This window comes from Delphinus delphis, chromosome 14 (genome assembly GCF_949987515.2).
Source record: "Delphinus delphis chromosome 14, mDelDel1.2, whole genome shotgun sequence".
Classification (NCBI taxonomy): domain Eukaryota; kingdom Metazoa; phylum Chordata; class Mammalia; order Artiodactyla; family Delphinidae; genus Delphinus; species Delphinus delphis.
In genome coordinates this window covers 8,990,250-9,014,476 of record NC_082696.1, presented here as the reverse complement: position 1 = coordinate 9,014,476, position 24,227 = coordinate 8,990,250, and the positions used below count along the sequence as shown (strand labels likewise).

General features: G+C 50.5%; 1 protein-coding gene across 1 annotated transcript in view; it reads left to right on the top strand.

Moving 5' to 3' along the window:
* Nucleotides 1-24,227, top strand: part of TULP4 (TUB like protein 4) — a 228,041-nt gene that overhangs the window by 198,489 nt on the left and 5,325 nt on the right. The window contains exons 8-14 of the mRNA XM_060029706.1: nt 1,303-1,527; nt 2,656-2,890; nt 9,959-10,103; nt 12,719-12,863; nt 14,882-14,975; nt 17,988-18,131; nt 20,567-23,076. Coding sequence (XP_059885689.1) covers nt 1,303-1,527; nt 2,656-2,890; nt 9,959-10,103; nt 12,719-12,863; nt 14,882-14,975; nt 17,988-18,131; nt 20,567-23,076 — 3,498 coding nt within the window. The remainder of the gene's footprint in view (nt 1-1,302; nt 1,528-2,655; nt 2,891-9,958; nt 10,104-12,718; nt 12,864-14,881; nt 14,976-17,987; nt 18,132-20,566; nt 23,077-24,227) is intronic.

Sequence of the window (24,227 nt, the reverse complement as noted above, 5' to 3'; positions counted from 1 at the left end):
CCTGTTTCCTATAAAAGATCTGGTATCCCCACTTCTGATCTTGACTTCATTAAATTGGAACTCCACCTGTCTGGACCAGAGTGAGCGAATCCTCTCGCTGCTTCTCCGTCGCGACCCTCCGCCTCTTCCTGGGCTGACCTTTCCTAGATGGCGCCCCTGAGCTTCGGATTCTTTTTCCCAGTGCAGCCAGTTTCTAACTTGCATATTTGGATTCCAGCCTGCCTCTTCAAAGCCAATAATGGCCACAAACCCCTAGACCAGCTGCCACAGGAACTGTGTCCCTCTCTCTCCCCTTTCCTGCCCCATCGGCTCAAGGATGGCTGAGAATAACAGTGATTGAGTATCTGTGGGTTATCACCTGTGATGAGTCCCAGAAGCACTCTGATTTCTTTCATCTCTTTTAATCCTCACAGCCCCCTTTTGACTCATGAGAAAGTACGAGACTTGTATTATTCCCTGGGTCATGAGCTTGTGACTCAAATCCAATGTTGATCTGACTCTGAAATGTTCCTTATAGGGACAAAAGGGAAGGGCCATCTGGTCTACCTCTCCAAGCCTTGGAAACTACCCCTGTTACTTGAGGATCCAGGTAGCCAGAGCCTCAGTAAGGAATACGGGTTACTGTGTACCGCAGGCTGTTTGCATCTCCTGGCAGAGATGTCATTATATGGAGCTAGGTTAGGTTTTATGTCACCAAATTAAATGAGATAATACATGTAAAAGAACTTGGTAACACCATTCTGGTGCTTTGTGCTCTGGCCTGGGGATCTAACTACTTTTCAATGAAAATACTGACTTTTTTTTTCCTTAATTAATTAATTTTATTTTTGGCTGCGTTGGATCTTCGTTGCTGCGCGCGGGCTTTCTCTAGTTGCGGCGAGCGGGGGCTGCTCTTTGTTGCGGTGCGCGGGCTTCTCATTGCGGTGGCTTCTCTTGTTGCGGAGCACGGGCTCTGGGTGCGCAGGCTCAGTAGTTGTGGCTCGCAGGTTCTAGAGCGCAGGCTTAGTAGTTGTGGCACACGGGCTTAGTTGCTCCACGGCATGTGGAATCTTCCCGGATCAGGGCTCAAACCCGTGTGCCCTGCATTGGCAGGTGGATTCTTAACCACTGCACCACCAGGGAAAGCCTGAAAATGCCGACTTTTTATAATGTAGGATTTAATATCCTCGACTGTGCTTTTTAAAACCAACATTCTAAAAATCTGTTAGATCATTTTATTTTGCTCGACACAGAGAGCGTGATCTTTCTTTGCTTTTCACAAGAGCAGAAGCTTACACACAGTCTCCCTTCCCTTCCCGGCAGCGCCCCATCATCTCCATCTGCTGGGGACACCGGGACTCTCGGCTGCTGATGGCGTCAGGACCGGCCCTGTACGTGGTGCGTGTGGAGCACCGGGTGTCCAGCCTGCAGCTGCTGTGCCAGCAGGCCATTGCCAGCGCCCTGCGAGAGGACAAGGACGTCAGCAAGCTGACCCTGCCCCCCCGCCTTTGCTCCTACCTCTCCACTGCCTTCATCCCCACCATCAAGGTAAAGCCTTCCTCCTGCTCCTTCTTCACCCTGCTGGCTGCCTGCCTGCCCCGGAAGGACCGCCGGGAGGAGGGCGGAGTCAGGGAGATGGGCGAGAGGCCCAGAGCAGGACCACAGAAGTGGTGCGGCTCCCCAGAGTTCTGCCGTGGTCCTCCCTGTGTGCTGTCTGTCCCTAGTGTTAGTGTCCATGGGGGACTCGCCTTGTGTGATGGACGTGAGCTTTCTTGTGGTAAAGGCAGTATTCCGAGCCTGACTGCTGTAGCCTCCCGACAGTCAGTCCGTCCGTTCAGTCCTGACTTGCGGGCAGATGCTGCCATTGTTCCCACGTGAGACAGCGGGAAACGTGTTCCTAGAAGTCAGGTAACTCGCTCCATCGATAGTTACGAAAATGGTCGGGGTTGAGCCCAGTTCAGTCCTAGGGCCTGCCTTCCTCACTACTGTGCTGAGGAAGCTGACCGCTGCCAGAACTCACTGTCAGCTGTCCTTTATACGGGTTGTAACCCAGCTAGTCTGTTCTCAGTGGGAGTGTGTGGAACATAGCTGCCAGTTGCTGTTCAAGGGTGGGTTTCCTCCTTAGCCTCTGGCCCTCTGCACCTTAGGTTCTTTTCTGTATTCTCTTTTTTTGTTTTTTATCTTTGCTTCTAAGTATCAGATTGGCTTGTTGGTTACTTTTTTTCTAAAACGTCAGAGTTTTAGAACCTGTTATGATGTTTTTTTTCTAGTTGGTTTACAATCTTGGTTTTGCAATAGTGATTCTCCACCCTGGCTGCACGTTGGAATCACCTGGGGGAGTTTTTAGAAAATGCACATGCCCAGGCTTATCCCCTGGAGATTCCAGTTTCATTGTCTGAGGTGGGATCCTGGCTTAGGTATTTTTAAAAAGCCCCCAGGAGATTCTTTTTTTATTCTTTGGTCATACCATGCAGCTTGTGGGATCTCGGTTCCCTGACCAGGGGTTGAACCCGGGCCCCAGCAGTGAAAGCGCCGAGTCCTAACCGCTGGCATTCTGACACACACCCAGCGCTGCGAGTCCCTGTTTCACGGCACATAGTTAACCCTTCCTGAGCTGCAGCCAGTGCAGAGTATCAGTGGTGCCCACACTTGCTTCCTTCTGTGTCCTGCCTCCAGCCCCCAATTCCAGACCCCAGCAACATGCGAGACTTCGTCAGCTACCCGTCGACCGGCAGCGAGCGTCTGCACTGCACCATGAAGCGCACAGAGGACGACCCCGAGGTGGGCGGCCCCTGCTACACGCTCTACCTGGAGCACCTGGGCGGGCTCGTGCCCATCCTTAAGGGGAGGCGCATCAGCAAGTTGCGGCCCGAGTTCGTCATCATGGACCCGCGGACAGATGGCAGATCAGGTGGGGCCCCCTCCCCCGGAGGCACTGAAGCCCTGTCGGGTGTGGTTGTGGAATAGCCTTCCTGGCGAACTGTGCGGAGGGGGAGCCTGTGGATGAAACGTGAGCCTGTCTGGGCTGGCGAGGAGCATCCCTGAAGCTGCTCCATTTCCAAAATCCCGTTAAAGTTAATGACTCTCTTAATGTACTTTCTGATGGGTTTTTAACAGCGTTTTGTACAGCTTCAGTGTGGCCGGGCCTGTAGAGGCAGCGCGGGCTCCAGTCGGGGCAAGCTGGCATAGGCCTTCTGGGAATGGCGACTTCCTCTGTCGGTTACTCATCAGGTGTTCACTGAGGACCTTCGTGTGCTGGTGGAGGCCATCGGAAAGTAGTAGTGAGGTGCTGTCTCCGCCCCCCAGAGGGAACGATAGAACTGGAGTTGTCAGACCTTCAGCCTGCCCCCCAGCCTCCCGCTAGCACCTTGCTTCTGCTCCTCTCTAATCCACCGTTAACTGCTTTGTAGCCGACCTCCAAGGAAAACTGCTTGTTCACCCATAGAGATTTTGGCATGGTGAACCACCCCTGCCTTCCAGAAACCCTCCTAGACTGGTCTTCATGACTCGGTGGTGTGTCCAGGTGCTCTCTGCGTACTTCTCTCTGGGAGCCTCGAGGGAAGGAACCGTGATCTTTTTGTTGGTACCGTGTGTGCTAGCCCGGGGCCCCCACCTGGTGACTGGCATGGCCTGCGTGTCCCCGCCAGCAGGACCTGCTGGCCCGAAGGTGCTGCCGCCTCCCTGTGGAGTCTTGCCCGTCACCGTGTCCCTCAGGGCCCGTGGTGGTTGTCACGCCAGGGCTCCGTCTGGCCCCCGAATCCCGGGGACCTGTGGGGAGGGAACTGAGTCATCGTGGTACCCCCAGGGCCTGGCACGCACCTGACCTTGAAACGACACGAGCTGAATTGGGTTTGTTTCCATTAGTTCATCTTTATTCTCTCCACTTCCCGTCTCCCATTCACGCTCTTGCCCATTAAGGTGGGCTCTGCCCCTCGTTATGTCCCCAAAGCCACAGGTCGTGGGACGACCAGAGTCATCCTCCTGTCACAGTGCAGTGGGCTTTCTCAGCCTCCTTGCCCCTCTAGTGTTTTATATAGTCAATCCACCTCTGTCTGCTTTTCTTTATTCACTCAGCATCTGTGGCAACATTCTGCTACAGTGTTACTGTATAAAATTGAAAGCAGTACAGCTGTACTTACCTCAGTCAGTTTTGTCTTCAGGAGCAGGGAGAGCAAGTAGAAGGAGTGGAGGCTGGTGAGGAGGCAGGTGGAGGCAGGAAGGCAAAGAGAGGAGAACAGGCGAGCAGTGGACGTGAACTTGGAAGGAAAATGCGTTTCAGGGGATGGGAAAGAAGAGAGCTGTTGACGATGAGCGTGGCCGACGAGGGGACGTGTGAAGAAGGGCTGAGCGGCACACGCGTCCCGGCTTCTCACGGGCGCTCTTGCCTCCCAGGTTCCTCCCGGGCACGTGACTTCATAGAGCCTATGCTCAGGTGACATCTTGAGGGGAACTTGAGTCAGAGCTTGCCTCTGTTCCCCGGGTGCATGGATTCCCTGCTGAAGAACAGGACAGAAGCCGGGGGGTGGGGGGACGAGATGTTTTATTTTTGTAGTTAAAAGAAGTTAAAAGTTGTAAAGCAAAGTGATTCAATAAGGTGTGTTTGGTGCCTACTTTGTACACGGTCCTTGAATCTCCTGCAGCTGTGAAGCAACGCCAGGGCGTCTCTGCTTTCAAGGAGTTTATAATTCCTTTTGGACGGCAAGACAACATTCGAAAAGTTCATTTAAAAAGTCAAGATTTAAATACCTTGAGACAAAAATAGAAGATGTATCACAGGCAGAATATGACTAATTACCAGCTGAATGGTGAACGTAAACGGGTGCAGAGGAGGAAAAGCTCCCTGACCAGGAGAAGCCAGGAATTGCTCATCGTGAGAAGCGGATTAACTCTTCCAAACCTGCACATCGTTGTTTCTCACGTGTGGTCCATGGGCCGCCTCCCTGTAAGTCACCTGGAATACTTACTTAAATAGAGATTCCTGGGCTTTTGCCCCTTAGGTTAACTCAGCAGGTCTGGAGGGAAGCGTAGAACGCTGCAGATTAATGGGTGTGCAGGTGATTGTTATGTTCTAAAGTTTGTGATCCACTGTTGTAGATGTTCTCCAAGCAACTTAACAGATGTTCCTCAAAATTACCACTGTATGTTTTTATAATAGATAACATGAATCCCAATAATTTTTTTAGCAGAAATCCACCAGTTGTCAAAGGATTCTCAAAAGGAATCCTTAGAGCTTGCGATGGACTGAATTGTGTGCCCCAAATTCACATGTTCAAGCCCTAACCCAGGGTTACTGTATTTTGGAGACAGGGCTTTTAGGAGGTAATTAACGCTGTCATAACGGTGGGCTCCTAATCCGATAGGATTGATAGCGTTCTAAGAAAATGAGGAGGGAGAGCGCTCTCTCTCCCCTCCCCCCTCTCCCCCCTCTCTCTCCCCTCCCCCCTCTCCCTCTCTCTCTCTCTCTCTCCCCGTCTCTCTCTGTCTGTCTCTCTCACGTGCTCTCTCTTGCGTGCTCTCTTGCTCTTTCTCGCGCTCTTGCTCTCTCATGCGCTCTCTCGCGCATGTGCTCTCTCTCTGTCTCTCTCTGTCTCTCTCTCTCTCTCTCTCTCTCTCTCTCTCTCTCTCGTGCACGCGCTCTCTCTGTCTCTCTCTCTCTCTCTTGCGCGCGCGCACTAACCCCCCCCCCACATGTGCACACACCAAGGAGAGGCCATGGGAGCACATAGTGAGAAGGTGTGGGTCTGCAAGCCAAGGACACGGCCGTACTGGCCCCCTGACCTTGGGACTTCTCAGCCAACATTACCGCACAAGCCAGTTCCCCTCCTCTCGCTCCCTTTTCCTGTACGTGTGTGGAGAACCCTGACTAATACAGACTGTAGTACTGAGAAGTGGGGTGCTGCTGGAACAGATACCCGAAGATGTGGAAGCAGCTTTGGCGCTGGGTCCTGGGTAGAGGCTGGAGGAGTTCTGAGGGACACCTTGGAAATGTGGAAGTTAGGGCGATCTCTGGTGACGTCTCGGGCAGAGTGAGGAGCATGTTATTGGAAACTGGAGGAAAATGACTCTTGTTATAAAGCGGCAGGGAACGTGGCTGAAGTGTGTTCTGGTGTTTTGTGGAAGATAAAACTTGCAAGCCAGTGAAACTGGATATTTACCCCAGGAGATTTCTGAGTGGTTTGGAAGGAGTGGCTTGGTTCGTCGGGACTGCTTAGAATAAAACGAGAAAGGGGAGGACGAATTGAAGAAGGAATTGTTAAGTACAGAGGAACCAGAACTTGAAGATTTGGAAAATTCTCAGCCTTTCCACACAGGACGAGGTGAAGGCAGGCTGTTGGACATCTTGGATTTGCCGGGATGGGATGAGAGAGCTGTTTGTAGGAACGTACTCTGTTCTTCAAGAGGGAGAATGACCCCAGCGGCAATTCAGAGGTCAGCAGGGCCACTGCCGCGGTTTCAACAGGCAAGACGGCCTCAGCCCAGAGCCTTGAACCCCAGCCCAGAGTACCACGGAGGCGACACAGAGTATTGAACCAAAGGGGATTATTCTTGAGCCTTAAGGTCTAATGGAATTCCCCTTACTAGGCTTTGGACTTGCGTAGGACCCATCGCCCTTTCTTTCCTTTTTCTCCTCCCTTTTGGAGCAGGAATCCCTCCCCTGTGCCTGTCCCACAGCTGTGTTTTGGATGCACATAACATGTCTGCTTTCACTGGTTCACATCCGTAAAGGAATTTTGCCTCAGTGTGAATTGTACCTTGAGTTTCACCCACATCTGATTTAGATGATATTTACGTGAGACTTTGGGCTTTAGATGAGAGTGTTGATGCTGGTATGAAGTAATAAGACTTTGGGGGCTGTTGGGATGGAAGGAGTGTATTTTGCATGGGAGCTTGCCATGAATTTGAGCGGGGCAGCAGGGGTGGAATGCTGTGGACTCTGGAGTTCGGGCTCTTAGGGGTAATTAAGGTTGAACGAGGCTGTTGTAAGCCTGGGGTCCTGATCCAGTAAGACTGGTGGCCTTGTAAGACGAAGGGAAAGAAGATCTCTCTCTCTCTCTCTCTCTCTCTCTCTCTCTCTCTCTCTCTCTCTCTCCCCCCCTCCCTCCCTCTCTCCCTCTCTCCCTCTCCCACACACACACACATGCATGCACTGAGGAAAGTCCTTGTGAAGACACGGTGCAGAGGGGACCATCAGCAAGAAAGGAAGAGAGCTCTCACCAGAACCTGACCTTGCAGGCACCTTTATCTTGGACTTCCAGCCTCCCAAACTGAGAAAATAAATTTCTGTTGTTTAAGCCCATGTCCGGTGTTTTTGCCACAAGCCTCTTGCCGTAGACACCTTTGCTGTGAAAAATAAAATAACTGATTGACACTTTGGTTTGACAGTTTGGTTTTGGCTGGTTGAAATGCACTAGCATTTCTCCCAGTTAGCGACGTTACTGATGGCTTTATTGGGCTAACAGATGACGATGATTTGCCCTGAGAGTTGGTTTCCTATTTTGAAACACACTACGTTGGAGGAGAAGGAAGCCGAGGGCCTCAAAGGTGCAGAGCTGAACCCATGTTTCTCGTAGAACTTTGGAACATCTATCAGCGGACGTGGGACCGTATGCCAAGAACACGAACAACAGTGCAGGGGCATTCCCAGCGCAACACAGAGCTCAGCCACAAATACGCAGCCTAGTATTTGGAAACCACTCTCTCTCTCTCTTTTTTTTTGGCCGCACCATGCAGCATGCGGGATCTTAGTTCCCCTACCAAGGATCGAACCTGTGCCCCCTGCAGTGGAATGGTGGATTCTTAACCACTGGACTGCCAGGGAAGTCCCAACGTATCTCTGTTAATGAAGGAAGAAATTTGGCAAGAAAAAAAAAGTGCAGTGTCAAATGAGGAGACAAATAAACAAGCAAACAAAAAAAAACTTATGAACAAAAGACCTGGAAGACAAGTGCTTAGGTACAACCTACAAAATCAGTTATTTGCACAGTGTTGCCATGAATCAATACACACCTTAAATGCATTCACATATTTTGTATTTCACAATAAAGTCCTTATAATTTTGTTACTCACTTCTCATGTTTTATTATGTCCTTTCTAATGTTCCCCTTTCATGTTTCATTATTATGGCGAAATTACACGCTAGGGAGACAGCTAATACAGTAGTTACGAATGTTTGTGCCCCCGTCCAAGAAAGCATTCAGGTGTTGAAATTCTGACGCCCAGTGAGATGGTATTAGGAGGTGGGGCCTTGGGGGGGGTGATTAGGTCATGAGGGCAGAGCCTTTATAACCATGAGATTAGTGCCTTATAAAAGAGCCTGCAGGAGGATCCCTGGCCCCTTCTGCCACGTGAGGACACGGTGAGAGGTCAGCAATCTACAGTCCCGAAAAGGGCATGACCAGAACCCGGCCATGTTGGTACCCTGACCTTGGACTTCCAGCCTCTAAAACTGCAAGACAGTAATTTCTGTTGTTTGTAAGGCACGCAGTGTGTGGTATTTTGTTAGAGCAGCCCGAACAGACTAAGGCTTCAGTGAAGGAAACGAGCAAACGGTATGGTATATAGCAGTGGTTAACAAGTGTAGGTCAGCGTTGAGTTGTGTTACTGAACTTCCTCAGGTCTGTGGACTGGCTCTGTGCTCATGAACACTCGAAAGTGTTCTGTGAGGTCACACGCCTGTTTGAATCATGGCCAAACTTCCTTTGATCCAGGAATAATTTGCGACGAATTATAAATGAAGTAGTAGAAAGCACTGCTCGGGGCGTGGTGGAACTCAGATGCACAGCACTCTGGCTCGCTGGGTGCCGGAGCTGTGCCTCCTGATTCAGGCGGCAGCTTAAGGGGGTGAGGTAGTGACGGGCTGGGCGTCAGCAGCCTCCCTGCCGAGTTGTTCTGCTTTGCCTCCTGTGGCCTCCGAGAGGCCCCTGTTCACAGATGTCATCTCCACATGCTCAGAAACTTGGCGCTGAGTTTGGATTAACAGACTCATCCTTTCCAGTATAAACAGCCCTTTTGAACGATCTGATCACTCACGTTCTATAAGTTAGTTCACGTGCCTTTTTCTATTACCTGGCAAGGCTCTCGGAGCCTGGAGGGATGAGGCTTTGTCAGCAAAGTGATTCTGAAGCACGGGGTACTTCCAGTGAGGGCAGAGCTGGGTTTCAGGGGGTTTTGGGGGGTGAGGGGGTGAGGAAGGCAGCAAAGGAGAGGGGATTTGGGGAGGGTGTTTAATGTGAACTTCATCTACTCTGCGGTTTGGTGACAGCCTGCTCTGTGCACATCATCTTCTGCCTGACGGCCAGCTGGCCCCCATACAGGCACCTCAGCGGAGCCCACAGCTACCGCCGAATGTTCTACTGCATGGGTCTCATTCCAGCCATTGCTCGAAGCAGGCCAGCAGCTCCTGCAGGTGGAAAAGCCAAGGCCCACCGGCAACCTTGTGGCACTTCCAAGACCACCTGGCATCCAGACGTAAACTTCTGGGAGTCCCTGGAACAGACCTGACATGGGTCTTAGTCCAGAGCAGGCCTGGAACCAACTGGGGTCTTCCTAGGTCCCAGGCCAGCAGCAGGCCCTCAGGGGAGTCACTGAGTCAGCAAGCCCCTTGCTTGGTGTGGGTTCCGGGGCCGCCGCAAGCCTGTGTGGCCCCAGGTGGCTGCCTGGTGTGTCATGAGGTGCAACAGCACAGCCGTTTGGGCTCCAGCCTTCCGCACAGTAAACAGGGCCAGACTGTTTTGTACATTCCAGAGGCGTTAAAATTCATGCCCATTTTGATAGCAGTAGAAGTGCCTACTTTTGCTTAGGAAATGTAAGAGCATAAAAAGGTAGATGGAAAACAATGTCCTGCTCCTTTCTGTTTCAACCTCTAGACTTAAACTGATGGCCTGTCAGAGTCAGTCTGTCCTCTGGTTTCTAGTAATGACCATTGTTAGGGTCTAATTGACATTACTCCCCTAAATTTTGCTGGTTGGTGTCTTACCAGATGAAATCTATGGAAACAGCCTGATTTCCACGATGATTGACAGCTGCAACTGCTCAGACTCCAGTGACATTGAACTGAGTGATGACTGGGCTGCCAAGAAGTCTCCCAAAATCTCCCGAGCTAGCAAATCACCCAAACTCCCAAGGTAATTTCGGTCTTTAGGGGTGCACTCCCTTTTTTTGTGTCTCCGAAGGTGTGTCTGTTGTGTCTGCAGCAGAATCCCACTGAAACCAGCAGCTGAAGAGCACAGCCAGAGGGCGTCGTCGCCTTTCATCTGGAAGATCTGCCCGCAGTAATCACAGCTTCCTTCATCCTTGCCTTTGGGATAGAAAAAGACATCCAGTAGCAAGTCTGCTAAACCCGCAGAAATTCCAGGGGTGGTTAGCACTGACGATGGGTGGCATGGGGTGGCCATAGCCAGGGAGCTTGTTTTACCTTCCAGTTTGAGAAAAGTAAGAAAAATGTTTTTACGGTGTATGTAATGTGTTAAAGAAAGTGCAGAATTACATGCCTATAATTCTGTAATAGGGAAAAAGTAGTGAACTAAAAAAAATTAGATCCTAAAGTTTGTCCTAAGGAGTGGCAGAAAGCTGAGAGGAGGTGGAAGGGGCTATGGTGTTGTAGATAAGAAACCCCACATGCCCCATCCTGGCTCCCTGACCTGGACACCACTTTCCTTATCTATGGAAGTTAAAGGGTGGACCAGATCTTCACTAAGATCCCTCTGTGATGCTGTGCAAAACCAAGGTATAATTCACATACAGATAGAGTCTCGCCCGATCTTAAACACATAAGCACGGTGTAGTTGATAAACCAGTGTATTCACCACCCAGTTGAAGATGAGATTTCCGTCACCCTGGAGGGTTCCCTGGGCCCTTCCTGTTCGATACCTGCACCATTCTGACTTCTATTGCCGTAGGTTGGTTTTGCTTGTTCTTGAACTTCATATAGATGGCGTCAAACAAATACGTGCTCTTTTTTTTTTTTTAGGCTTTTTTGCTCAACATAATGATTTTGATTCATGCACGTCGTTGCGTATATCAGCAGTTTCTCTTTTTTTGCTCTATGAAATTCCCTTGTTACGAATATACTATAATGTATTCCATTTACCAATTGATGGATATTTGGTAGTTTCCAGTTTGGAGCTATTATGAATCAAGACCAACTGTAGATGTTCTTATACAAGACCTTCTGGGGACATATGCACTTGTTTAGGAGGGGAGTTGCAGGGCCATGGGGTAGACATGTGTTGAACTTTATGGGAAGCTACCAAACAGTACCCCTAGGTGCCTGTACCATTTCACATTCCCACCAGCAGTGTATGAGAGCTCTCACTGCTCCCGTTCTAACCTGCAGTTGAAGGTCACTTAAAAAATTGTATGCATTCCGGTGGGTGGGAAGCGGTATTTGGTTGTATTGGGTTGGCCAAAAAATTCGTTTGGGTTTTTCCATATGATCTTATGGGAAACCCGAACAAACTTTTTGGCCAACCCAATAGTTTAATCCTAGTTATCTCCAGTGATTAATGATGCTGAGCAAGTTTTCATACGTTTGTTGGCCATTCGGGTGTCTTGTGTTTTCTAACTGGGAGTCCTTCGGCAGATACATGGATTGTCATACAATCTAATATGTGCATTTCTTCTTTTTTTCGTCCTGTTGAGGAAATCTGTGTCTACCCTAAGGTCATGAAGACATTCTTCTGTTCTCTTCTGGATGCTCTGTAAAGTTTTAGCTTTCACGTTTCGCTCTCAGATGAATTTTATACCGCAGATTGATTTTTGTGTAAATATGAGTTAGGGGTAAATGTTTGCGTTTTTTCCCGCGTAGATATCCATTTGCTCTAGCAACCTGATTGATTTCTTTTTTCATCTTTATTCTAAGCTTGTTAATTTGCAAATTAGATTATGAACTTTCCTACACTTCTGCAGTGTTTCCGCTTTTCCCGTTACTTAAGCAGAGAGGCCATTTAACACATGAGTAGTCAGATCCTTCACGTGTAAATGTCCATTTGAAGTTCCTGGGTGCGGCAGTCTCCAGAGCTGGTCCTCCTTCCTTCCGTCTTTCCCAGCGTTGAATCCCCTGCACACAGCAGCCAGGCTGGTTGTCCTCGCACGGAGATTTAACCAGCTGTGTCCCCCTCAGCCCTAGATATCTTATCAGGCTCTCAAGCAGTATATGTGAGGCTTCGTGGTTTTCCTTCATAGAACGCCATCAACCTTACCATGTTCATTTTTATAATACTCTCTACGGGGTAGATTGGCATTAAACACGTATGTTCCCCATGTCATAAGCATAGGAACTGAAGACAAACTTTAGATCTAATTTAAATATTGCAGGTGGTGAAATGCTAGATAAGTCTGTTGAATTCCAAACATTATGTATTAGGAATTGTGAAATCATTGTGGTCTTAAGGTGAGAAATAACTCTTCCCACTCACCATTTTCCCCGGGACTAATTTTGTAAATCCCCGGCAGAAGGCATTTCTAAACATACTCTTCGTCAATAGGAAGTAAAAGTTAATTCTCAGGGGTTCCTTACAAATGAATCGCTTCATCTAACCGCAGTATACTTTAAATATATGCTATTTGATATACGATTCTGTCCTTCTTTCCTCATGTTCGTAAGGCAAAAGCAGGTGGGAGGGACTTGATTAAATTAAGGGCCCAGCCTCTGAGAGAGTGACACCATGGGGGGCTGCTGGAAAGTGAGGAGGGTCCGGGAGCGCCGGTGGGTGCCTGACCCGTGGCCTCGTCTCTGCAGGATCAACATTGAGGCTCGGAAGTCCCCCAAGCTGTCGCGTGCGGCTCAGGAGATATCCCGGTCTCCTCGCCTGCCCATGCGCAAGCCGTCCATCGGCTCGCCCAGCCTGACGCGGAGGGAGTTTCCCTTTGAAGACATCACTCAGGTAGTGTCTTGAGCCCCGCCACGCACCCCTCCTCGTGCGTGCACGACAGCGGCCGAGCCCTCGGGACCGTCTCCGTGCCTGGGACGGCAGTGCCCGACCCGGGCGCCCTGGAGAAGAGCCCTGGTTGCCCCCCTCGGTACCCCTGCCACCTCTTCATCCCGCTGGGCCTCCCTCCCACCTCGGGCATCCCTGCTGCTGCCACGAGAACCTTCTCCCAGGCAGCTCTGCTTGAGACATATCCTCATGTCCACCTCTGCTCCCTCAAACTGCTCCTGACCCCCCAGTGACTCCCAGTGTCTGCGGGAGCCCAGCCCCAGCTGCGGCCCCGCAGTCTGGCCTGCCTGTCTCCCTCCTGGTCCCCCTCACCCCGGGGGCTGCAGCCTCGCTGTTGACTGGCCTCTTCCCACCTTTGTGCCTTTGTCCTGCCTGCGTCTCCATCTCCGGGTCATCGGGCCCATCCTCTCGTCTCCTCCCCCTTGTTTCTGCCTTCACGCTTCCAGATATAAGTTCACCTCCATGACGAAGCCTTCCTTCCCTGACTCAGCCAGAGTAACCCCAAAGCATGTTGTTTATAGCTCCCTTATAACATTGCTCGGTGACTCTCTGTCTGCAAATAATTACAAGCCTGATCTCCTCCATCAGCTTATGAGCTCTCAGTGCCTGTGTGTATGTGTGTGGGCGGGGGGCGGAGGTTTAAGTGTAATTGACCTACAACACTGTGTTAGTTCCAGGTGTACAATGTAGTGATTTGATACTTTTATACATTTCAAAATGGTCACTGTAATAAATCTAGTTACTGTCTGTCACCATACAAAGTTATTATAATATTATTGACTGTAGTCTCCATGCTGTACATTTCATCCCTGTGATTTATTTATTTTGTAACTGGAATTGTAGCTCTTAATCTCCCTCACCTGTTTCACTCATCCCCCCACCCTCCCCTCTGGCAACCACCTGTTTGTTCTCCACGAGTCTGTTTCTGTTTTGTTGTATTTGTTCATTTGGTTTGTTTTTTACAGTCCACATATAAGTGAAATCATACAGTATTTGCCTTTGTCTGTCTTACTTCACTTAGCACATACCCTCTGGGTCTATCCATGTTGTTAGCAAATGGCAAGATTTCATTCTGTGTATGGCTGAGCCATATTCGTGTGTGTGTATGTGTGTGTGTACCACAGCTTCTGTATCCATTCATCTATTGATGGGTAATTAGGTTGCTTCCATGTTTAATTATTTTAAATAATACTGCTATGAACTTTGGGGTGCACATATCTTTTCAAATTAGTGTCTTGGGAGTTTCACTTTCAGAACAATACCCAGAAATAGAATTGCTGAATCATATGGTAGTTCTATTTTTAGTTTTTTGAGCAACCTTCATACTGTTTCCCACAGTGGCTGCACCCGTTTGCATTTCTACCAACAGTGTTGGAGGGTTCCCTTTTCCTGAGGAGCTAGATTTTATTCGTCTTTATTATTGCCCTTGCACATGCGTACACACACACCCTACACATATGTGTGGTTTGAGCACAGTGATAACTTTTTAAGTTTTTTGAAATTCAATTGAATGAAAAAACATAATTGGGTGGTCTCAGGACATAGTGGTATCAATGCAACTGATATTTCTGGGAGAAATATCAAGGCTAAGAATGGAGTCAGAGCTTGGTACCTTGTGTAATAGATCAGTGACCGGGGCAAAAGGAGAGGTGAAGAAAAATGTGCCCACGTCACTTCTGTGACCTTTCTAAGCTACCCACACACGGGCACACTGGGACACCGTCCGCCCCTCACTCCCAGACCTGAGAATCACAGCCCGTGAGCCACCACGTAAAAACAGGGCCTGGCATGCTGTAGTCGGCGTCTGGTATTGAAAACGGTGGAATGATACAGAGAATGAATATTTCTGTCAGTGCCCACCAGCGACTTTTTAAGCAAAAAGTGTTGGCATTCTTACTTCTTAAGTGATTGATAGAAAATATGGAAAGAGATTGTGGTTTTTCTTCTTTTCTTCCCCCCCACAGCACAACTATCTTGCTCAGGTCACGTCTAATATCTGGGGAACCAAATTTAAGATCGTGGGCTTGGCTGCTTTCCTGCCAACCAACCTCGGTGCAGGTAAGCACTGCATGCATCCCAGTCGGAACTCAGGCTGAGAAATCAGTTTCGACCTCCAGTGGCCTAAAGTAAAACACGAGCTCTTACGACACCAAAAGGTTAGCATGTGCTTTACCTCCAGGTTAGCCACCGTGATGTTGTAAAAATTAGAATTATTGCTCGAATCGGGGGTTTTTTTGCCAGTGGTGCTTTGATTTTTTTCTATAAGCCCTGACTGATAAAAATGACAGAAATAACCAAAAGCTCTGATAGGTTTCTGGTTATTTTGATTTCTGGCCTTTTACCGTGGGCAGATTTTGGTACCAGTGTCTTTAGGTTCTTGAGGCAAAAGAAACTTCTCAAGAAAGTCGAGAAGAGAGCATTGGAGGCTATTAGAACACGTGGGCTGACTGTTAGGACAGTTCTTAGTGGTAAATCTTTGTAGATTTCATTTCTAAGTACCAGATAAATATCCTGTCTGTTGGAAGCTTGAGACATCGGGGAAAATGGAACCAACGGAGGACAGAGCTGGGCGAGAACCCAGAGTGTGCGTCCTCCTCGGTACCCGACTTGAGTGAGTAGCACTAACGTGTCACTTTTACTCCGGGACAGTGAGGGAGGGAAATGACAGAGGTCCTTTTCCAAGTGGCTTCCTCCTGCTGGCACGGCCCTGTATGGGCTGAGCGGCTGTGTGTCCCCCACCTTGTGGGGTGGCCTGATCATTTGACATGCACACACCTCTCCAGAAGGCCGCCTTGGCCAGCCTGTGGCTGGGGGCCCCATCTTGAATGTGCTCTGTGTGACCTACTAAAAATGTTTTTTGTTTTTTGTTTTTTTTTTTTAATTCTGAATCTGCCTATTAGAGCTGTCTCAAACACAGATCCTTTAAAATAAATAACTCTTGCAAAGCAGACGTTAAAAGATACGTTGCTGTGTCTGTATCTTCAGAGGCTTATTAAGCAGTGCTGCAGGTGGATTTTTCATTTTGAAGTTTTTCCGCTTAAAGAAGAGGAGGAATAAAGGTAAACTATAAAACTGACTTAGGAAATAAGAGTAGACTATCCCTGTACATAATGCAAAGAAATCTCTTAGGGTATTTTCCACAACCTGGACACCCTCTGAAGACCACAAAAGCCTGTTCTTCAGTAATTCAGCAGTGCGCTGCTGGTGTACACGGGGTTCTTATACCACTGTGTGAGGGTTGTGACCATCCCCATGTCAGTAAGCTGAGAACTTAGCCATCTGCTGACTATAAACGTTGAAAAAAGGAATGAAGGAATTTACTTACTGGATCTTTTCATTCTGTCTGCCCTTATTGCTTGGACGTTGAGTAGATCCGCGAGTGGGTCAGCGAGACCTTCAGATGGGAGGGCCCGTAGGTGCCTCTGAGGCCCGTGCTGCTGCAGTGCGAGGAATCTGAGTGCCCGGGACCAAAGCCTGCTGTGTGACTGTGGTGAAGTCACTGTCCTGGTCATTGACCTTTTTAAAAAGAGGGTTTTAGCTAGTACCATATGTCAAGCGAAGAGAATTTTGCATTTGATTCTACTAGAGAGAAGAAATTAACTCTTGGATTTTAGAAGGTATATTACATATGGGCACCCTGTTAAATACTCTGGTAAGCTCACCAGTGTGGATGGAAAGCTAGAAGTCTGTATGGCCTGGCCTGTGGTTGTTAAAAGAAAAAAAAGTGAGTGCTGTTGGTTACTTTATATTGGATAATTGGATAATAATTTGTTTCTTTCTATTAGAATGATCTGGCCTGTGAAATTTTCTATTTTTAATTTTTTACATTTCTTAATTTTAAAAATATGGAATAAATTCAGAAGGTTTAAAGGAGCATAGTTAAGCTGTCTCGTCCTCACCTCCAGCACCTAGGTTTTCTTCCCCCCACTGGAGGCAACTGATGTTATGTCTTAATCCCTCCTGAGATTTTTAATTTTATTTCTCTGTGTCAATCTGAATGACAAAGAGTAGCACTTTAATGCATGCATTAATTCTTAAGCTATATGGCCATCCAGAGTTTTTAGGCCGAAATGCATATTCTCTTCTGTGGGCAAGGGAGATGAAAAAGACCTGTAAGGACTGCTGGGTTGGAAAAATCATCTTAGCCCACGCCAGTCCAAGCACGCACCTTACAGAGGTGCTTCAAAAAAGGAAGTCTACTGCGCCCTGGGGCTGCTGGCCAGCCAGCCACCAGGCTGTTGGAGGTGAGAGCTGTGGAGATAGGGTTTGGCTTATCTTAACAGAAAACTTAAAATAGTAATAATTAAAGCAACTCTACATGTGTCACAGGAAAGAGTGTAAAGGGAAAGTTGACGGGGCAGTTTCATCCTGATTCTAATCTACCGTGAAACTTAAATTCAGATTCATTATTTTTTTCAGCTTGTCTCTAAATATTTTAGTTGCAATCTAGGCCTTCTCTTAAATGTCCCCATTAATCAAAGTAAACCTTAGTATTTGAAGAAGCATGTGGCAGTTCCCCGTAAGTGTCTATCCTGATCATGAAATTGAAATAGCAAGTCAGTAAGATAAGAATTCAGTCCTGAATAAAAGCGGCATTTTATCCCTACCTGAGTCACGTCACCCCTTCTGTCATAGTCGCCTTCAAACAGCTCCTTGATTGGCTGAGATTCCCCTGAGCTCGGCGCTCTGGTTATCACAACTGTTTTCACTAAATTATCCTTCTGATTGCAAATAAGGTTTCAAAAAATATACCATTTCCAGCTCATTCCAAAAAAGAGTGTACGTTTTTAACATTTAAAATGTGTGGTTCTGTAGACAAACCACTGGCAGAGTGGCCGGGCTAGACCGAGAATTTGCTGTCACTGAATCTGCACTGTGTCCAGGGTGGCGGGTCGAGTGCCAGGGGCAGATGCGCAGCTACCCTCAGGCTCTCAGCCCGCCCGCACAGATCTGTCTTCGGAGGGCAGGGACACCGCAGCCCCATTTCTCTCCCCGTGAGGGACTCTGCTGGCACCCTGGCTGCCCTCTGCTTGTCTCTGTTGACCGTGCTTTCCTCCTCCTCCCCACCAGTAATCTATAAAACCAGCCTCCTGCATCTCCAGCCGCGGCAGATGACCATCTATCTCCCAGAGGTTCGGAAGATTTCCATGGACTTTGTTAATTTACCTGTCTTCAACCCAAATGTGTTCAGTGAAGATGAAGATGATTTACCAGGTGTGTTCACGCATGTCAGCTGGTTTGTCACGAGCCCACACCCTCTCTTAGTGGGTCGTGTTGGGGGACAGAGTGGTAGTAGTTGAGGATTACAGCACGTCAGCCTGTGCCTGCTGCCTCAGTGAGGTTGGAAGGCATGTGAGGTGTCACGGCAGAAAGGTCACATACTGTCACTAGTTTGGGGAGGAGGGGAGTTGCCAGAGTAAGGACGATGGAGGTGGAGGTGGCTGTGAGCGCTGCTGCCACCTCGTCGCACCCTCAGGGTGATCCTCCTAGTCACGTGCCTGCATAAAGAGAAGTTAACGGGACCAATAAGACATCAGAAACGAAACCCTGTCTCACGGACCCTAGGCCAGCCCTCGTCCTCTCTGTCCCTGTTCAGAGAATGACGTCACGCAGATGACCCTATGCCCACGAAGCCCAGTTTCTCAAACCTGCCCCGTCTCCCGGGCAGAAAACCTGTGCATTTCAACGTCTCTCTCTTAAGTGCAGTGCAGGTCTCCATGCATAGAACAGAAGCCTGCTGTGAGTTAAAAGTAAAATCTGGTACAAGGTTTTAAAATCCCAGTTTACAGATTTTGAAATATCTATAGCACCTTAGGTTCATTTAAGTGCTTTCTAGTCAGGGGGTCCTATTTTGATTGACAGACTAGAATGAATTCTAATTAGTCTCCCAATTATTGTCTGTGACTATTCTCAAAAGAAGTCCACCTGCAACAGTTTTATAAACACAGAGATTCCTCTACTTACAACCAAGCAAGGTTCTGAAAGTCTCTGGTTTCTGAGCCAGAGGAGCCCTGCATGGGCCACTGACTTTTCCTGTACCTGGTCATTCTCAAACAGAAGGGCTCTAGTCTCGCCATGGGGTGGGCTAGACACTGATCCCAGCTCAGGCTCTGAACGTGAGGGAGTTGTCTGCCTTCTCTCAGCCCAGTGCTTTCTGACAGTAGCCGCCTTTGGTCCTCTGACGGTTTACCTCTCCTCATGGGTGGGGCAGATGTTCTGGACTCACGCGGCCCTGATGGGCAAGGTCTTGCAACCGTGTTAGCCTGTGGTTTGGTGAGGCTGCACACCCTTGAGCGTGTAGCCTGTGCCCTGCTAGCTCACAGCCTTGGATCTGGGAGTATCTTTTACACTTTCTCCTTATCGCCTTCCATTCTCCCAGAACGTGACTGATAGAGCTCTCGCTAATGCTCAGCTGTTGTTGTAATCGTCTGTGGTTCCCTGTGGAGGAGGGAACGTTTGGTCTCAGAGTTTAAACTCAGTGCTTCGTGACGCGACAGAGACTCTCGTCTCGTTCAGTGGGGAAGACACCTGTCGTCAGTATTCTATACCAAGGAGAGAACGTCTGGAAGAGGAAGCTGAACAGGAATAGTAGAAAACTTGGGACAGGGCCCAGATTCGTGCAGCCAGGAGACAGTTACCTCTCACAAGAGGACCCCCCGGAAGGGGAGAGTCTGTTACAGGCGCTGAGGGTGGGCTTAGCTTTTCATGAACCAGCTGGTTTCGTTCTGAAGTTCTGGTGAACGGTCAGCCGGCCTCTGCAATTAGCCTGTTAAATTCTATTTCCTGCTCGGATACTGGTTGCCACACAGCACTCAGCTTGCCGTGCTCGGTGAGCACTTCAGACAGGGCAGTTCAGACAGTGGCTCTGAGCACATGCACGTGGTCTGCAGATCAACGCTCAAATATACACTTTATTAAATCCCCACTGTGAACAAATAGGATATATTTACAGGGTGTATTCAATGGGGCTCACCTTATATACCATTTGAAATGCTAAAAAGCAGCTAAATTAGGAAATGACCCTTCCCCTCATATGCAGATTTGCTAGAGGAGTCTTTTCATTGGTTTCTCTACTGCATTTCACATGGTTCTATTTACAGAAACTTAATTGCTGTACAGATCTCAGACACACACCTGCTGCATGACACTTCCCACACTAACCAGTCCGTGACCCTGGATGAATCCACTCTAAAGAAGCCTAGGCACTGAGTCCTCAGTGGAGTTTCATACTGTACCAGGGCCCTCTTCTTGCACAAAAGAGGGGGCCGTTTTATGAATATCACAAGTTAAAAGCATCTTTTAAACACTTAATCATTTGCCATGGTGCCATTCAGGTGCATGGTACCAAATTCAGAAGGTTCAGAGGTATTTATTGAAAAGCTCTGGCAGTGCCCTTAGCTTACGGACGACTGCAGGCTGCCCTGAAGAACCCCCTGGGATTGCCTGTGTGTCCTTCTAGAAACATTTAGGGAAGTGTTGTGTAACTTGTGTGAACTGTCCAGCTTTCCCTAAGCAAACACACCTTCCTCTGTAGCGACTGCATTCTGTATGCAGAAGGACTGGATGAGTAGAGGTGTGTTGCTTATTCTGACCCAGTTTCATGGCAGTGTTTTGTTTGTAAGCAGTTCATCTTTCTAATTTCCTTTCAGTGACAGGAGCATCTGGTGTGCCCGAGAACAACCCACCTTGCACCGTTAACATCCCCATCGCCCCCATCCACAGCTCGGCTCAAGCGATGTCCCCCACGCAGAGCATCGGGCTGGTGCAGTCCCTGCTGGCCAACCAGAATGTGCAGCTGGATGTCCTGACCAATCAGACCACAGCCGTGGGCGCTGCCGAGCACGCAAGCGACAGCGCCGCCCAGTACCCAGTGGCCAGCCGCTACTCCAGCCCTGGCCAGGTGATCTTCGGGGGCGTGGAGATGAGCCGCGTCATCCCCAACCCCCCTCAGCTGTCCCTGCCGCCGCCAGCACAGGGGGCCATCCAGCTGTCCGTGCTGGACCACGGGGACCGAGACCACGAGCACCTGCAGAAGCCAGCCAAGGCCCTGCGGCCGGTGCCACAGTTGGCTACCGAGGGGGACGCGGTGGTGTTCAGCGCCCCCCAGGAGGTCCAGGTGGCCAAGATGAACCCCCCACCCCCCTACCCGGGAACCATCCCCGCGGCCCCCACCACCGCGGCGCCACCGCCGCCGCCACCACCCCCGCCGCCCCCGCTGGACACGTGCTTGAAGAAGGGCGACTTCTCGCCCTACCCCACGGCGGCGCACTACCAGCCGCCCCTGGGCTACGAGAGGATCACCACCTTCGATAGCAGCGGCAACGTGGAGGAGGTGTGCCGGCCCCGGACACGCATGCTCTGCTCCCAGAACACCTACGCGCTCCCGGGCCCGGGCAGCTCGGCCACGCTGAGGCTCACCGCCACCGAGAAGAAGGTCCCGCAGCCCTGCACCAGCGCCACCCTGAACCGCCTGACGGTCCCGCGCTACTCCATCCCCCCGGGGGACCCGCCCCCCTACCCGGACCTCGCTGGCCCGCTGGGCGCCCCCGGCCGCGGCGCGGGGCAGAGACCCGACGGCGGCCTCATCCACGCCACACTGCGCAGGAACAACCGCGAGGCGGCGCTCAAGGCGGCGCCGCTGGCCGAGCCCCCGCGGCCGCCGCCGCACCCGCCCAGGCCCAAGGGCGCGGCGCAGTTCCCGGCGCGGCCCCCGCCCGCCCTGTACACCTGCAGCCAGTGCAGCGGCGCGGGCGCGGCGGGGAGGCCGGAGCCGGGCGCGGGGTCGCAGCCGGGCGTCGGCCTGGTGCACGCGGCCGGCACCTCCCCGCTGACTTCCCAGTCGTCCTACAGCCTCCTGAGCGCGGGCGACGGCGCCCGCGAGCGCGCCGACTACGTCAACTCGGCCTTCACAGAGGACGAGGCGCTGGCCCAGCACTGTCAGGCCGAGAAGCCGCTGAGGCACCCCCAGCTGAGCGAAGCCGCTGTGGCCGTGAAGCGGCCGCCCCCCTACCAGTGGGACCCCGTGCTGGGGGAGGATGTTTGGGTTCCTCAGGAAAGGACAGCACAGACCGCGGTGCCCAACCCCCTGAAGCTGTCCCCTCTGATGGTAGGTCAGAGCCAGCACCTGGATGTGTCCCGAGTGCCCTTCGTCTCCCCCAAGCCTCCCGCCAGCCCTACTGCCACTTTCCAGACAGGCTATGGCATGGGAGTGCCCTATCCGGGAGGCTATAACACCTCCGCTTTGACGGGGGTGCAGGCTCCCTGCTCCCCGAAAGACGCTCTGGCCCCAGCACAGTTTGCACAACAGGAGTCCGCGGTGGTTCTTCAAACGGCCTACCCGCCCAGCCTCTCCTACTGCCCCCTGCCCCCCATGTATCCGGGAAGCAGCGCCTGCTCGAGTTTACAACTGCCACCCATCGCCTTGCACCCTTGGAATTCCTACAGCGCGTGCCCGCCCGTGCAGAACCCCCAGGGCGCTCTTCCCCCCAAGGCGCACTTGGTGGTGGAGAAGCCCCTCGTGTCCCCGCCGCCCACGGACCTCCAAACCCACCTGGGTACAGAGGTGATGGTAGAGACAGCAGACAACTTCCAGGAAGTCCTCTCCCTGACGGAGAGCCCAGTGCCCCAGCGGACAGAGAAATTCGGAAAGAAGAACCGGAAGCGGCTGGACAGCCGGGCCGAGGAGGGAAATGTTCAGGCCATCACTGAAGGCAAAGTGAAGAAGGAGGCTCGGACTTTGAGTGATTTTAATTCCCTGATCTCCAGCCCCCGCCTGGGGAGAGAGAAGAAGAAAGTGAAGAGTCAGAAAGACCAGCTGAAGTCGAAGAAGTTGAATAAGACAAATGAGTTCCAGGACAGTTCGGAGAGCGAGCCGGAGCTGTTCATCAGCGGGGACGAGCTGATGAACCAGAGCCAGGGCAGCAAGAAGGGCTGGAAGAGCAAGAGGAGCCTGAGGGCGGCCAGTGAGCTGGAGGAGTTCAAGTGCAGGAAAGCCAGCGAGAAAGAGGACGGGCGGCTGGGCAGCCAAGGCTTCGTGTACGTCATGGCCAACAAGCAGCCTCTCTGGAACGAGGCCACCCAGGTGTACCAGCTGGACTTCGGGGGGCGGGTGACCCAGGAGTCGGCAAAGAACTTCCAGATCGAGCTGGAGGGGCGGCAGGTAAGAAGCCACGTGCTGGGGTGTGGCCCGAGTGCCACTGTCTGGTCCCGACAGGTCTCTGGACTTTGGCCTTCGGGAGCATTTTTATGAAGGCCAGATGGGAAATGTGGGAAACGGCTGATGACTCTTAGCTGGGGCCGGTCGGGCTTGTAATTTTCAGTGTGCCTATTGCTCTCTCTTCTTTATTTCTCCCCAAAGTAATGCATGTCCTGATTTTTTGAAGTCAGATGGTTCTGTGAGACCCATGAGGAAAATAGCAGGCACCTGCCCACTGCCCACAGCTGCTCTGCAGAGGCCAGCTCTAACAACTAAGTCTGTGTGCTGCTTCTGGTGTTTGCCACCGTACTTGCGAAGAACACATTCCTACTTCTATCTCTTGATTTTTTAGTTTGGGGCGTCATGTACTGACTTCTTCCTGAGCACCATAAGGGTTCATTTTCTTCACCCCAACGCCCCCCAACAGGTGAACTTTCCCTTCCCCCTTTTCGCGGGTAAATCAGTAGTCATTGGTCCCCTCGTTGTGCCACTGAATATGGTTTATTTCTGAGCCATGTATTAGGGTTTAATTACAGTTCCTTTTTTATCGTGTAGACTTTTTACTCAAGACGTAATAATTACCCAGTTTTCATTTGCTTGTCTTTCTGTGTTTCTGTTGTTAAGTCCTTCCCCAGTTCTCTGGCAGAACATACATCTCTTCTTGGTGCACTTGAGCACTTTGCGTAGTTTGTCTGTTCTTCCTGCGCCAACCTGGAATTGTTGCTGTGGTCCCACTGCATAGCTGTCGTTCTGGGACTGCCCTTCTCCACCATCCCGGAAATTCCCTTCACCGCTCATATTTAAATCTCATCGTCATTAATTCGCTCAAGAAATGATTATTGAGCACTTGCTATATGCCTGGCAATCCTCTTGGCCAGGAGTTGGGAAATTACGGCCTACAGGCCCATCCAGCCTGCAGCCTCGTTATATAAAGTTTTACTGGAACACAGCCTCGCCCATTATTTCAGTACTGTCTGCGCTGCTTTTGCCCTGCAGCAGAGGTTCAGTAGCTGTGGCAAAGTCCATATGACCTACAAAGTCTAAAATGTTTTATCATCAGCCCTTTACAGAGAGTTTGGGAACCCCAGTTCTGAGTGCTGAAATTTAGAGCACTG